General features: G+C 44.5%; 1 protein-coding gene across 1 annotated transcript in view; it reads left to right on the top strand.

Annotated features, from left to right (window-relative positions):
* LOC131580772 (uncharacterized) overlaps positions 1-14027 on the top strand; it is a 60268-nt gene extending 46241 nt beyond the window's left edge. The window contains exons 5-6 of the mRNA XM_058842351.1: positions 2697-2893; positions 8637-14027. Of these exons, the coding sequence (XP_058698334.1) occupies positions 2697-2893; positions 8637-8693 (254 nt within the window). The 3' untranslated portion in view covers positions 8694-14027. The remainder of the gene's footprint in view (positions 1-2696; positions 2894-8636) is intronic.
* Positions 14028-14759: the final 732 nt, after the last annotated feature.

Raw genomic sequence — 14759 nt, 5'->3', positions numbered from 1 at the left:
CTTATGAGGACTTAGATCCTCTGCCCAATTTATTGAAGGGGGAGAGAGAGCTGCTTTCTCCCAGGGAACTGACAAGAGAAAAAAACTGCAATTAAAAAAGCAGAAAGTGCTTTAACAGAGACAGGTTCACTGCTATAAGCCTGAGCTGTCTTTCAAATTCATTGTCCTGGGGAAATTACCACACTTACACAGGTTGATATTCCAATGGGCCAAAGGGGCAGAGCGATGCACTCTTAATTATAGAGTGGGTCTTCCTCTCCCATCAACGATCCAAAACCATCACCAAGCCACAAGAGCTGATGTCTCAGCTGATCCAAAAGACCAGGATGAGGCTGTGGGAGCTGGCTGGTTGTGACTTGTTGGGGGTTAGGTGTCCTTTTTTTGTTCTGGCTTGCCCATGGAATTTTTACCCATTAGTTGCGGGGACAACCTAACTGTGGGCACTTAGTGGGTGCTTGACAAAAGACAAAGAGTGGCCGGGCCTGGGGGGGAAGTGGGGCAGGAAAAAAGAGGGTGGGGACAGTTTGGCGGGCTTTCTTCAGCTTCAGAGAAAGACATTTTGGGCGCGGAGCTGTTGCGGTGGAGAGAAGGGAATTTCGCCATCACCCAGATGGAGCTGCTGCTTCTTCTCCTTCTTCCCTTTTTGTTGGTGGCCTCGCACCCCCTGTTCTGCCGGGACGTGTGGCAGTGCTAGCCACCGCCACGGAGCTGCTGATACACCTCAGCCACCGGCCCAGGATCTCTGCTCATCCCTGCTGTTCCAGCTGACTGTTCCACAGAGCCCTGCAGGAGCACCGGGACTGACTGCCCGAGGGGGTTTGTGAAACAAAGCCTCTCCTCCATCCCATCTCAGCCGAGAAAGCTGTCACAGGGTCCCTGGTTCTGTTTTCTTGTTACTGCTGTAGTTATTGTTGTTTGTTTGTCTGGTTATACTAGTAAAGAACTGTTATTCCTATCCCCAGATCTCTGCCTAAAAGCCCCTTGATTTCAAAATTATAATAATTCGGAGGGAGGGGGTCTACATTCTTTCATTCCAAGGGAGGCTCCTGCCCTCCCTAGCAGACACCTGTCTTCTGGAACTGAGACATGACTTTATGTGTATTCACCTCCCAGTCAAACTTTCTGAGGAGGGAAAGCACTCTCCTGAGAAACTAACCAAAGAGATGTTAGAGCACCTACTGCAGAGCAATGCTAACCTCCAGTTAGCTCTGGACAGTTACAGTGGACAAATAACAGTCCACGCACCATCGCACAAATCCTTTCATGAGGAATTCCATCTCATTCCTCCTGAGAAAAGGAGCTGTAGGCCCTCTTACAGTGTTTACTGATGCATCCCACAAGTTGGTGATGACTTGGAGAGATCCCCAGACTCAGCATTGAGAAGCTGATGTTGAATTTGTGGAGGGGTCACCCCAGGTAGCCGAACTGGCTGCAGCCATGACAGCCTTTGAGAAGTTTTCAGAGTCAATCAGTTTGGTTACCAACTCGGCCTACGTCGCAGGGGTGGTGTCCAGAGCAGAGCAGTCCTCAAAGACATCGAGAACAAACATCTCTTTAGGTTGCTCTCAAAACTAATTTATTTGGTTTCAACTCAAGAGCATCCTTTCTATGTGATGCATGTGAGGTCACATACAGATTTACCAGGCGAAATCGCTGAGGGGGACCATAAAGCTGGCTCCCTTGCCACCCCAGCCAAAAAGGTACTTCTTCCAGATGTATTCCAACAAGCTAAGCTGAGCCACCAGCAATACCATCAAAATGTGCCAGGGCTGATCTGTCAGTTCCAGCAGACACGGGGTCAGGCTAAAGCCATTGTGGTCACCTGTCCCAGTTGCCAGCTCCAGGCTCTGCCATCGCAAGGCATCGGGGTTAATCCCTGAGGCCTTGGAAGCTGCAAAGTGTGGCAGGCAGACAGGCATCACACACATTCACACACATTCCCAGTTTTGGTTGCCTTAAATATGTACATGTAAGCATTGACACATACTCAGGTGCAGTTTATGCCTCTGCCCATGCAGGAAAAAAGGCTGTGCATGCCAAATAACACATGGTGCAGGCCTTTTCAGTGCTGGGGATCCTAGGGAATTAAAATGGATAATGGCCTCGTGTATAAATCCAAGGAGTTCCTAGAATTTGTCCACCAGTGGGGGGTGGAACATAAAACTGGCATCCCCCACTCCCCCACAGGTCAAGCTGTGATTGAGCATACCCACCAGATGCTCGAACAAGTCCTAGCCAGGCAGGGCAGTGTGACATGTTGATGTCACCACAACAAAAGGTCTACAAAGCCTGATGTTTACCATTAATTTCCTGAACTGTTCATTTGAAAACGAGTCCCCCGGCGGTTCGACATTTTAACAGCAGTGATCAATTTAAGTTGTCACAGCTTCCACTGGTTGTAATCCGGGACCCAGAAACCTGGCAAACCAAGGGCCTCTATGAACTTGTTTCCTGGGGGCATGGCTATGCGCATGTGTCCACGGGCGGGCCCACGTTGGACACCCCAAAAGTGAGTAAAGCCTTTTGTTCCCAGTAACCCAGCCCCAGCAGGAGATGGAAGACAAGTGGCAGTTTCTCCCAAAAGAAGACACTGCCAGAAAGTGCAACTAGAAACCTTCCTGGCCTCTGGTTACTCTCTGACCTGCACCCACTGACTGTAATTATGCTTTAAAAATGTTTGTTTCTTTTTCTTTTAGAGAAAACCTACCTCCCCCTCAACCCCATGATGAGCCTCACCCCAGCTATGATGCGGTTCATGCTGAGCAGTCTGACAGCTGCCTGGATCATCCTTCAGCTACGCCAGAACATCTGGGTGACCCTGGCACAGACACTCCAGCAAGACATTATCTGTCTGTCCTCTGCAGCAGCAAAAGACCCTGTGTCCGCCTGCCTGGTAGGGATTCCATTGCAGACTGGAGATTTTCACAGGGAAGCAATGTAGCTCAGTCTCAGAATTTCTAAAAACTCAGAAAAGTACTGGGACAGGTGGGTGCACACCAGCGGAGCCCAAGCCGGAAGTTACTCCACTGAATGTGGATATAGAAATGACAGTGTCTCTGGACGGAGACTGCGCCAGCCCCAGCCAAGCAGAGCCCCAAACGTTAGTGGAAATAAGATCCTCAGAGTGCAAGCCAAAAATCTATAATTCGCTGCCATCTACTGTTCACTGGGGAAAGCTGCAAGACATCCCTCTCCCCCCAGACGATGACATGTCAATGCACTCAGAATACGGGCAACCACCAGCAGGAGAAGAACCAATTGTAACAATGCATCGAAAAAAGATTTATTAGAGTGGCAACAGCAAATAGAACAACTTGTGCAACAGCTGCAAGTTCGTGTTGAGCAGTCATTAAGTACAAGTGGAGCTCAGCATCACCAAGAGAAAGTAGCTCCACAGCAAACGCTGAGACAGCAAGCACAATCTGTTCAGCAGCTACAGGATATGATATGTCCTGAACCATCTGCTCCACCTTTAGAGACACTGTTAACACCACAATCTTATTCAAGCTCTAACCCTACTACCCTAGAAGAAGAGAACAAGAAACAAAAATCAAGGCAAAGATGGACTGGCATAATTTGAGATGCAATCCTTGAAGGGGAATGGCAAGCAGCAGGAGCAATAGCTTGCCCCATTTAATATGACCAGCAAAATCCATGATATGAGCAGCATGACTGGAAAATCTTGCAGCAAGCCAAAAAGACAGTTACTGAACATGGCATTAAGTCTGAAGTTGCAAGTACTGCATTGGATTGGTTATTCACCTCTGATGTTAATAGTTCCACAGACAGCCAGAACTTAGCACATCTGCTTTTATCTTGATCGCAGTTTATGATTTGGAAGAAAGAATGGAGAAGGTTAGCTATTTTGGAAGCCTATCGGCCTCAAGATCAAAATGATATATTGTATGGACTTGATCCTGACATGAACACTGGTTCAGGAATCTACAGTCACATGCCTGTACAATTAAATTATCCCCTTACAATACATCACTTGTCAGCGCAGCTTGCTCGTCAAGCTTTTAATGCTGTGCCTGATTCCAAACCTCATCCTTCCTTCACAGCAGTATGGCAAGGAACCATATCCTCATTTTATCGATTGTCTGTAAGCGTCCCTGAAAGCTCAAAATGACATGACTGAGGAAGCAAAGCAGAACATGTTTAGATTGTTAGTTTTTGAGAACACCAGTGCAAAAATAAAGCCTATCCTTGCCACACTCTCAAAACAAGCAGATGTGGGAGACATGCTGGATATTGCTCTGAGAGTTGACCAGTCACAACAAAGACAACTTGTAGCTAATGTGGTTGCAGAAGCCATAAAACCAACTACAAACTTACTTACTGCTGTGGTCAGTAGATTGGGAAATGGACACAAACCTAACACTATCATTCCAAATATTTGTTACCGATGTGGCAACAGAGGCCACTTCTGAAAGTCCTGCCAAGCTACTGTATGGTTTGATTGATGCCAGATAGATAATCATGCTATTACTGCATGTCGTTTTGCAAAAAACGTCAGCAAGAGGGCAAAGAGTCACCACGTGGGGACACAAGTAACTGGCCCAACTCTGTACAGCAACTCAACCCACCAGCAACCAGGGGGAGCCTGGGAATCAATCTGGCAGCATCAGTAGACATCACTCTCATCAACAGTACCATCCACAAGATCCCAGCTGGGGTCACAGGACCCATTTATTCTATCACCAGCGCACTTGGTGCTTTGCTAATTGGAAGATCATCTACTGGAGTTGAGGGACTCATTGTTCTCCCAGGAGTTATTGATGCTGATTACACCGGTGAAATTCAAATTTGTGCCTACACATTATCCCCTCTTCTCACAATTAAAAAGGGGACAAGGATCACTCAATTGGTGTTGTTTCAAAAGGTAGTAACTGAAAAAAATATTTTTTTAAGCACCCCTAAACGTGGAGCCAGAGGATTTCGATCTACTGGAGATACAGTGGTGGATCTTGTTTAACAAATGAACCATCGACCAGTAATTGAAATCACCCTACACCAAAGAATGAAACAACAAAAAGTCAAAATTATGCTAGATACAGGAGCTGATGTCACCATTAGCTGAGTCTGGTGGCCAAAAGATTGGCCTGTCCATCGAGTCTTAAACTCAGTGAAAGGTGTAGGAGGACACTGAGAAGCGTTCCTCCAACTCAGTTTCAATTTCCTGAGGGACCACCTTATGTCCATATGTCATGCCTTTGCCTGGGAGCCTTGGAGGGCTCATTGGTTGAGATGTTCTAAGGCAGCTCGGAGCAACATTAACATTTCCTGTCCAATTGCCTTTTCAGTAGTCATCACTGCTGACAGGCCGCTGACCCTAAAAATCCAATAGAAATCTAATGAGCCAGTGCGGGTCAAGCAGTGGCCTCTCTCTCAGGAGCGGCTAGCCAATTGCACATGAGCTTAACAATGAGCAGCTGCAAGCAAAACACATACAACCATCACTCAGCCCATGGAATACTCCAATCTTTGTCATCCCAAAGATATCTGGAAAGTGGCGATTACTGCATGATCTGCATAAAGTAAATGACCAAATGTGGACAATGGGAGCATTACAACCAGGGATGCCCTCTCCCACAATGCTACCTCAAGAATGGCATCTTTTAGTTATAGATTTGAAAGACTGTTTCTTCACGATACCCCTGCAAAAGGAAGGCACAGTGTGGTTTGCCTTCACCTTACCAGCAATTAATAATGTCCATCTCAAAGATTTGAGTGGGTGGTCCTGCCACAGGGGATGAAAAACTCCCCAACAATGTGCCAACTGTGCATTGGGCACTGACACCTATGTGTGCAAAACTTTCTCAGACAATTATTTACCACTACATGGATGATATTTTGTTCTGTCAACCTGATCCATTCCAAGATGATGACCTTGCATATACTGCTGCTCAAGTTGCTGCAAAAGGCTTGGTAGTTGCCCCAGAGAAGATTCAAAAACAAGCCCCATGGAAATATCTAGGGTGGATTTTAACATCTTCATCTGTCTGCCCTCAGAAATTGAAATTAACTGATGAGATCAACACCCTCAATGATGCACAGAAACTCATTGGAGACCTGCAATGGGTACGACCCATTGCTGGCATTAGGAATGATGAGATGGCACCTTTAATGAGCCTCTTGAAAGGCACGGATTTACAAACTCCTGTTACCCTTTCTGTAAACCAAAAGAAATGTTTTACATTCCTAGGGAAGAAACTACTTTCAATGCTTGCAGACAGAAGATTGCCAGATGTGCCTTTGGAACTTTTGATCTGTAATCACCCCATTGCCCCGTGTGCTATCATATTTCAGTGGCCTGCTTGGCAAAAAGAAAAAGGGGGAGAAGACCCATTTGAAAGCTGTCAGGATGCCAAGCAGCCTGTCAAGGAGGTACAGTCTGTTAGATTATTAGCAAAATGTGAAGAACCTTTGACAATCCTTGAGTGGATTTTTACACTGCATACACCACCTATGAGTACTTGGCAGAGAGGAGAAGCAATTGCTTACCTCATCAAAAAGGTGAGAACGTGAATAATGGTGCTGAACCTGAGCATATTAGCTGCCAGATAAAAATAGAAATAAAAATCCTTGAGTGGATGCTGAGACATTCAGAACCGATACAATTAGCGCTACTCAGTTATCCAAGAACTGTATATAACAAGCAACCTAAAGATCCACATTTACAGATCATCTTAAAGCAACAGTGGTTGCAACAGCCCAAAATAGTGCAACAACCAGTGGAAGGCCTTACAGTATATACTGATGCAGGAAATCGACAGAAGAAAACAGCCTGTACCTGGCGAGAAGGTTCAAGTTGGAAAAGCAATACCATAGATGGAGATGCACATGACTCACTGCAGATGTTGGAACTTACAGCTGTCTCATGGGCATTGTCTCGTTGACAAGACAGAAAGCTGAACATTGTATCAGACTCATTATATGTGGTAGGTGTGGTCCAACGTATCGAAGATGCTCTCATCAAGCCACCGAATAATAAGCGACTGTGTCAACTATTCTTGCAAATTAAGAGAGCTATTGAAGATAGAGAAGAATCTTGTTGCATCATTCACATCTGCAGTGATCAAACTGAGTTAGGTCTCAGAGAAGGCAATGCAAGAGCTGATAAGCTTGTCAGTCCTGCTGTTGCAGCACCAAGAGACTCTTTCACAGCTGCAAGAGAGAGTCACGCTCTCTTTCACCAAGCCACAAAAGCCTTAAAGAGACAATTTGATATCAGCTCAATAGATGCACAAGCCATTGTAAAATCCTGTCCACAATGCAGTCAATATGGAACAAGTCTAGGCTTAGGTGTTAACCCTAGAGGTCTTCAAGCCTGTGAGATCTGGCAAATGGATGTAACACATGAGCCCGAATTTGGTTGCCTCAAACATGTACATGTTACAGTAGATACCTTTTCAAAAATTATTTGGGCCACTGTACAAGTGGGAGAACGAAGCATACATGTAATCCAACGTTTAATAGCTTGCTTTGCTGTGATGGGAGTGCCAAAAGAGCTGAAAACAGACAATGAGCCTGCATATGTAGGAACATGGGTACCTTGGTGTCACGATCCGCAAGGTGGGATTCGTGATGTGGTTCTTTTAGTCGGTCTTAGAGTACAAAAGATTATCAGCAAACCAAGGACTTAAACAGCAAAACACACTTTATTGAGTGCTCATCAGCACTAATATGCAATAGAGAGAGAGAGAGAGGAGGAAGCAAAGCATAAGGAAAAGAGAGTAAGGGGATTATAGCTACCAACGTCGGAGTCCACTCAGCCGTCCAACGACGCAGAGTCTTCTGTCCGTTGGGGAGATCTCCAAGGAAGGTAAGTTTGGGGTATAATTTTATAGTCTTTTGCAAAGCGAGGGGCGCAGGGCCAAAAACAGAGGAGATTGATAAGCATTGTGATGAATTCCATTGCGCAGGGGACAGGTGTAGGGTACAGAGCGATCCATGTCGTGCAAGTCTCTGCTCACCAGCAGGAACGAGGGCAATGTGTGGTGGAAAACCCATTGCACAGGGTACCACGCACAAACCTCTGTTCATCAGCTGGTACGAGAGCCATGAGTCGTGGAAAACCCGTTGCGCAGGTTACCAAGCCTCTGCTCACCAGCAGGAACGAGAGCAGTGTACCGTGCAACCACCTGCAAACAATCACTTAGCAAACATCCACCTCAGCTAGGCCCAAACCCCCAAACCAAGTCCCTTGTGATATTCAGGGTCTCAGTCTCTGTCCTTGAGACGGTTGTGAGACAGATGAGGGAATCTTCGGACCGTCTCTTACACTTGGTTCTTGCAAAAATGGAGAGTTAAACACGTAACTAGAATTCTACATGTGTCAACTGGACAGGCAATTGTAGAAAGAGCCCATAGAACCTTAAAAGAGTATTTAAGTAAACAAAAAACACCAGAACAATCAGACCTTGTCATTCGATTGCAACAAGTGCTATTTACTCTAAATTTCCTCAGTTTAGTTGGAGATTTAGAGCAGCCCCCTGTGGTAATTCATAATAGTCAGATAAAAATGCAAGCTACCCCAGAAATTGAATTGTATTATAAGAATCCAAAAACAGGTATCTGGGAGGGACCAAACCCATTGCTGTTTAACAGGCGAGGATACAGTTGTGTTTCCACAGATACTGGACTGCTGTGGGTGCCTAGCCAATGGGCCAAACCAGCCACGAAGGATGTGAAGAACAATCCGAACATCGATGCCCTCTGTCAGTCACTGATTGACTGCCAACTGACGTCATAGGAGCAGCGGATGTTCCAGGACTGAATCAGATTAAATAATAGTCTGTTTGTGAGAAGAATTTTGTAGAAGATCTGAAAGAGTATAGAGACTCCATCTGACTGCATTTAAAAGCAAAATTGTATTTTTACCCTTTAAGCAAATATCTTTCGCACTTAGATTGCATGAATGCCAGAGCATATGTGTTAAAAGTAGTTAGAGAATAGTTTAAGATAGAAGGTTTTAGCTTATGCGATAATTGTTATTTGCAAATTATTGATAATTTTAGAGAAGGTATTAGTATAAGGTGTAAGTATCCCCCTCTTCAAGAGTCAAGGTGAGCATATTTGAAAGTTCATTTAACTTTAAACCTTAAAGGAATTCATTCAACAAATTATGAAAGCCTGATTAGCTGTGACTCTGAAAGTATGGTGTCATTTGTGTGGAACAAACTACTCATAGTAATTGCGTTGCATATAGTCCCGACCAACTGTCACCTAACTAACATCCAAAAGTGACAGAACATATGGCTCACTCTGGCACACTTAACAGGCCAAAAATCAATGTGTTTAAGCCTAGCCACACCTGGAGATCCTTTTCGCACCTGTCTCACAGGAGTTCCAGAATTAGATCCTCAAGCATTTAAAGGTTTACTTAGCAATGAAACTCCACTGAAGCAATTGGCAGTGTTACAAGAGTGTAATCGCACTGTTGGCTTCATGTCAAGACAACTTGAAACCTGTTGGCAAGCCAAAATTATTGAAGTTTTCAAAGTTACCATATGTTGGGGAGGATGAAATGGGGAAACCTTATGAATATGATTGTTTAGCAAAAGATTTTGAAAATATGAAGCCTAGAATTGAAGTAGAAATGAAAGCTCACTTTGAGTCATAAGATGCTGAGTACTAGTTACTATATAACCAAAAAATAGCATGGCCAGCTAAAGGAGAATTGTTGGGGAAGATGAAACAGGGAAACCTTATGAATGTGATTGTTTGGCAGAAGATTCTGAAAATATGAAGCCTAGAATTGAAGTAGAAATGAAAGCCTGCTTTGAGTCATGATGCTGAGTACTAGTTACTATATAACCAAAGAACAATCGCCTAGCCAGCTATAGGAGAGTCCCTGTTGATGAAACAATGTCCTTCTGCAGATAGAGAATCCAAAGGTCAAGAAGCAAGGGAAGAATTTGTAAAGCTTTTGGCGTTTAAAATGCAACACTGTATGTGAATATGGGGATTCTCATAGGCTGTATGTAAATTCTTTAGTTGGTGTATCTTATAGTGATTGGTTACTGGGAATTAGAATATTCACTATAGAAAAAGATACATTGTATTGTAACAAGAACTTCGCTCTCTCAGCTCTTAGCCTTTCCCTCTCTCAGCTCTTCCCTGCTCCTACCCCTCTCTTAGCCCTTCCCTGCTCCTACCCCTCTCTTAGTCCCTCCCTGCTCTCCCTCTCTCTTACTCTTACCCTCTTGTTTTCCCTCTTCCCCATCTTACCCCTCTCTTGTCCTCCTCTCTCCTAAGCCTCCCTAGTTTTTCCCTGCTCTCCCTCTGTTGCTCTTGTTTCTTTCCTCCCCCTTTAACCTTTTCTCTCCTGCTCTCCCCACACTCTCTCCCCTCCCGCCGACCACGTGGATGCCGAGGCTGGCGGACACGGGTCTATCCCTCTCTTTACCCTTATAATAAATTGCTTATACCTGAACAGCTTGACCCAGGAGAAGTCTCTCACTGCGAGCGAGTGTTTTGTACAGCAATAGAGAATCCTTGTTGATGAAACAATGTCCTTCTGCTGATAGAGAATCCAAAGGTCAAGCAGCAAGAGAAGAATTTGTAAAGCTTTTAGAGTTTGAAATGTAACACTGTATGGTAATGTAGTAGTTCTTATAGGCTATATGCAAATTCTTTAGTGGGTGTGTCTCATAGTGATTGGTTACTGGAAATTAGAATATTCACTATAGAAAAGGATATAAAGTATTGCAACAAGAACTCCGCTCTTGTTCTCCCCACTCTCTTAATACTCGTCTTCTCTCTTACTCTTAATACTCTTATTCTCCTAGCTCTCTTTAACCTCTCCTCTCTTGTTCTTCCCTCTCTCTTACTCTTGTTCTTACCTCTTACTCTTCCACGTTTCTCTTGCTCCCAACTTCTCCCCTTCCCCCCTCGCTCTCTCTTTAAACTCTCTCCCCTGGCTCTTAAACTATCTCTCTCCCCGCTCCACTCTCTCTCTCTCCCCCTGACCACATGTATGCTGCGGCTGGCAGTGGATAGGGGTCTTTTCTTCCCTTTACCCATATAATAAATTGCTTATACCTGAACAGCTTGACCCTGGAGAAGTCTCTGACCACGAGCGAGTGTTTTGTACATCTATAACCACAGGGCCCCCAGAAGAATTGGACTTGTTAGGCTCCACCAATACCTCAGGTGGATGGATAATGTTTTAGCCACTCCAACAAAGTAATGCACCACTGGGCTACGTTAACCCTATAGTTGATCTTATCATGTGGCAGTGTGCCTCAGGGGAGACAAAGAGTTACATTGTCCCACCCCAAACCCCTTGTGAAGGGTGGCCCAGGTGTTCTGATTAGGTTTGAGTCCCTGGGGGGTTCTCACTTGGTGTGCTTCTTCTGGTCCCTGACCCTGAACTCCACCCTCAAGGGTGGAGACCCCCAAAGGTTCTGTGTTGATATATTTTATATATTAGTAAAGGCCTGTATGCACAAACCAGCCTTTGACATAAGTCGTGATATTAAAGGCCAAAGTCCTTGAAACCTTCATGCAGAAGAGAAAGTAAAACAATATCCTTGTGTGTAAGAGAAAAAACGTAAACTGTGTGTGTTAGCCAATAGTAGCTTGCTCTGCCCGCAGACCCTGTAGAACCCTATAAAAGGTGTGCTAAAGATAGAAATAAACAGTGTTCACAATTACTTCTGTGAAGACTGGTGAATAGCTCGGGGGTCCTTCAACAGTTCTGTCCCTCAAAAACCCCTGCTGTGCCTCTGTTCGGAGCTCTCTGTTCTGGACCTGAGTTTGTTCCCATGCTGAATAAATGGTTTCATGAACCGGGAGCCCGTCTCGTTGGTGTTCCATGCTGGTCCCCAGAATCCTGCTGCTTCCCTGGACGAGATCCTGAGGTTGCTGACTGCAACATTATCACTAACACTGAAAGTAAAGCCCTTTATTCACGATGCAATCTCACAGGACGGTTACCAAAGCGATTACCTAATGCAGTATTCTTAATCTGTGGAGATAGAGCGGAATGGGATTCCTGCTAGCCCACATGGAGGACCCTGTTACCTTGGAAAACTTACTTTATTCCATCCAAATTTACACCAATTGCTGAATATAGCTGGTAAAATAAAAAAACACCTAATGGTCAAAGCGAAGCCTGAATGAATTACAATGTGATGATGTTAAAGATCCAGACTTTTGGGGTCATGGTATACTATGGCTGGCCTCCTTTTTTACCCCAGGAGCAGCTGCTGCTAAAGGCTTATCAACTCTAAAAAAGGCTAGCTTGTTGGACCAGGAAAGAACTGAATTTGACATCAATCATGTTAAGTGAACTTTCAGCTGACATAAGTAGTGTACATTGTGCCGTATTGCAAAATCAAGCTGCAATTGATTTCTTGCTCTTGGCACAAGGACATGGCTGTGAGGAGTTTGAACGTATGTGCTGTTTGAACCTTACTGACCATCCAGTTTCAATCCACAAACAACTAAAACAGCTACAGAATGGGTTACATGCCCTGAAAGAAGATAGTGACCCCACTGGAAGTTGGTTAGCCAACTGGGGCATTGCTGGATGGTTGAAGTCTCTTGTGCTAGAAAGAGGACAAATTTTGCTTATGGTATTAATAGGAATAGTTGTTTTAAGCTGTATGTTATCCTGTATCTGTAGAAGTGTATAACAAATCGTGTCCAAAGCCTGGCTTGTGCAAAAAGAGAAAGGGGGTAATTGTAGGGAATATTTTAGCAGAACTAGGGCATGATATTTTAGTAAAAGCCTGTCTGCATAACCCAGCTTTCAATCCAGGTGACAATATTAAAGGCAGTGTATTTGAAACTCTCCTGGAACAGCAAGAATCAAGAAAAACAATGTCATTGTGTATTGGGAAAAGAATGTAAAACAATATGTATTAACCAATAGTAGCTTGTTAAGCCCTGTGAACCCTATAGGACCCTATAAAAGTGTGCTAAAGATAGAAATAAAAGACATTCGCTATACTTCTGTGTAGACTCAGTGAATAGTCTGAGTGGTTTTCCAATAAGTCGCATACTTGGATAACCAGTGATGTAGGTGAGGGCTGTCCTGGAACATCTGTCATTCATCAGTTGCAAACATGCTTCCTTCTGTACACTCTGTCCCATGATCTATGGTTGGGGTCTCGATCCTAAGCAAATCATACATTCCTCTCTAATGGGATCCAACCTCCTGCCCTATAGGCGGCACTCTGAGTTAAAGACCACAGTTTTCTCTGGTCACCCACCATTAGAAATACTTCTAGCCCCCAGAAGCCTTGGGCCTCTGCCTCAGACAAATGATTCAATCATCCCCTGCCAGAGGCACTATCCAAACATATCCAGTTTCCAAATCCCATGTACGTCTGCCATACTTTTCCTGGAACTTTACTATCTTGGCTGATGTGTAATGCACTGTTTTAGTAACAGTTTCTAGACCCTACTATTGAAGGTTTCATCTTTAATTAGGAATTGTAATGTGATCTCCTCCTCATCAGATGTACTGCTGCTTATAGGGTTGTTAGACAGTGGGCTTTAGTCAAAGCAATTTTCTGTCCTGTCCACAATTTAACTTTCCTGGAGGGTTCAGTAACAAAAATATTCCCCACCAAGCTCATCACCAGCATGTCTGGGGAAAAAAGAGGGCTGAGGTGACCCCCCAAGTGGGGGTATCCCAAACCAGGTGGCTGGGAGCTGAGCTGGGATTTTAGGGGGGGGATATTTGGGATCTCTGACGTTTGCAGGGCTCAGAGGGTATCCCAGGGATGGCCGGGATGGCCAGGTTTGAGTGGATTTGGGGTCCCAGGGTAGGTTTTGGGTTCTGAGGTTCAGGAGGCATCTTCAATTGTGATAGATTGGCATTTAAGAAAACAAAGAGAAACACCTAAGGAAGTTAAAACTGCTGGTGGCTGATGGGAGTTTTTCTCCTAGCCAACAGCTGGCCATTTCTAAGAATTGACAGCAGTTGAAAAGTGATATCGACCTGTGAACACCACCTTAAGACTTAAGCCTGGGAATTTCTTTGTCTCTTTGTTTCCTGGCTGTGAAAGGTAACTGAGCTTTAGCTGGCTCCTGTCCCCTGCCCATGCGGCCTGGGCAGGGGCTGGGCTGGGCCTGCCGTGGCTCCCGGCCGGGAGATGGGGTCTGCGGGGCTTGCCCTGGGCTCTGGCCGGGCCAGGCCTGTCCCTGGCTCGGTTGCAGTTTTTTTGCTGTGACTTGTTGGAGTCTGAAATACAGACTGCGTGCCCTTGTTTTTAATATTTAGTTCTGGGATCCAAGAAAACACTGAATTTCATATAATATGAAATTCATGAGCATGTTTTCATAGTGATACATGAAAACAAACGATAAAGTTAGATGAAAAAAGCTTAAAGTGTAGGTGTGTAGATTAGAAAGTTTCTTAAATCACTGGGTGAAAAAAAGTAGTTTAGAGAACAGAAGACAAGATGGAGGATTTAGGGTGTTGTCCCTTGTCCTTTCTTCTTTCTTCTTCATGTTCTTCTCCTAGAGGTTTTTGGGTAATAGTTAGTGATTGGATAGAAAATGCCACAGTGCATCACAGAGGTGATGGGTCATTGGGTCATTAAGAAAAATAATATACGTGTCTATTGTTAATTGGATAAAAATAAGTATAAAGATAAAAGAACTGCGTAGTTCGGGGCCATTTTGTGTATCAGACATGAAGTGTGCCACAAGGCCTTGTTTGTACCATCAGAAGAAAGAAATGTACCAAATTGCAAAGATTAACCTTGTAACCAGCCTAGAGAAACCTGTTAAGTTTTGTA

Source organism: Poecile atricapillus, chromosome 7, assembly GCF_030490865.1.
Source record: "Poecile atricapillus isolate bPoeAtr1 chromosome 7, bPoeAtr1.hap1, whole genome shotgun sequence".
In the NCBI taxonomy this organism is placed as follows: domain Eukaryota; kingdom Metazoa; phylum Chordata; class Aves; order Passeriformes; family Paridae; genus Poecile; species Poecile atricapillus.
This window is presented reverse-complemented; position numbering and strand designations above follow the sequence as displayed.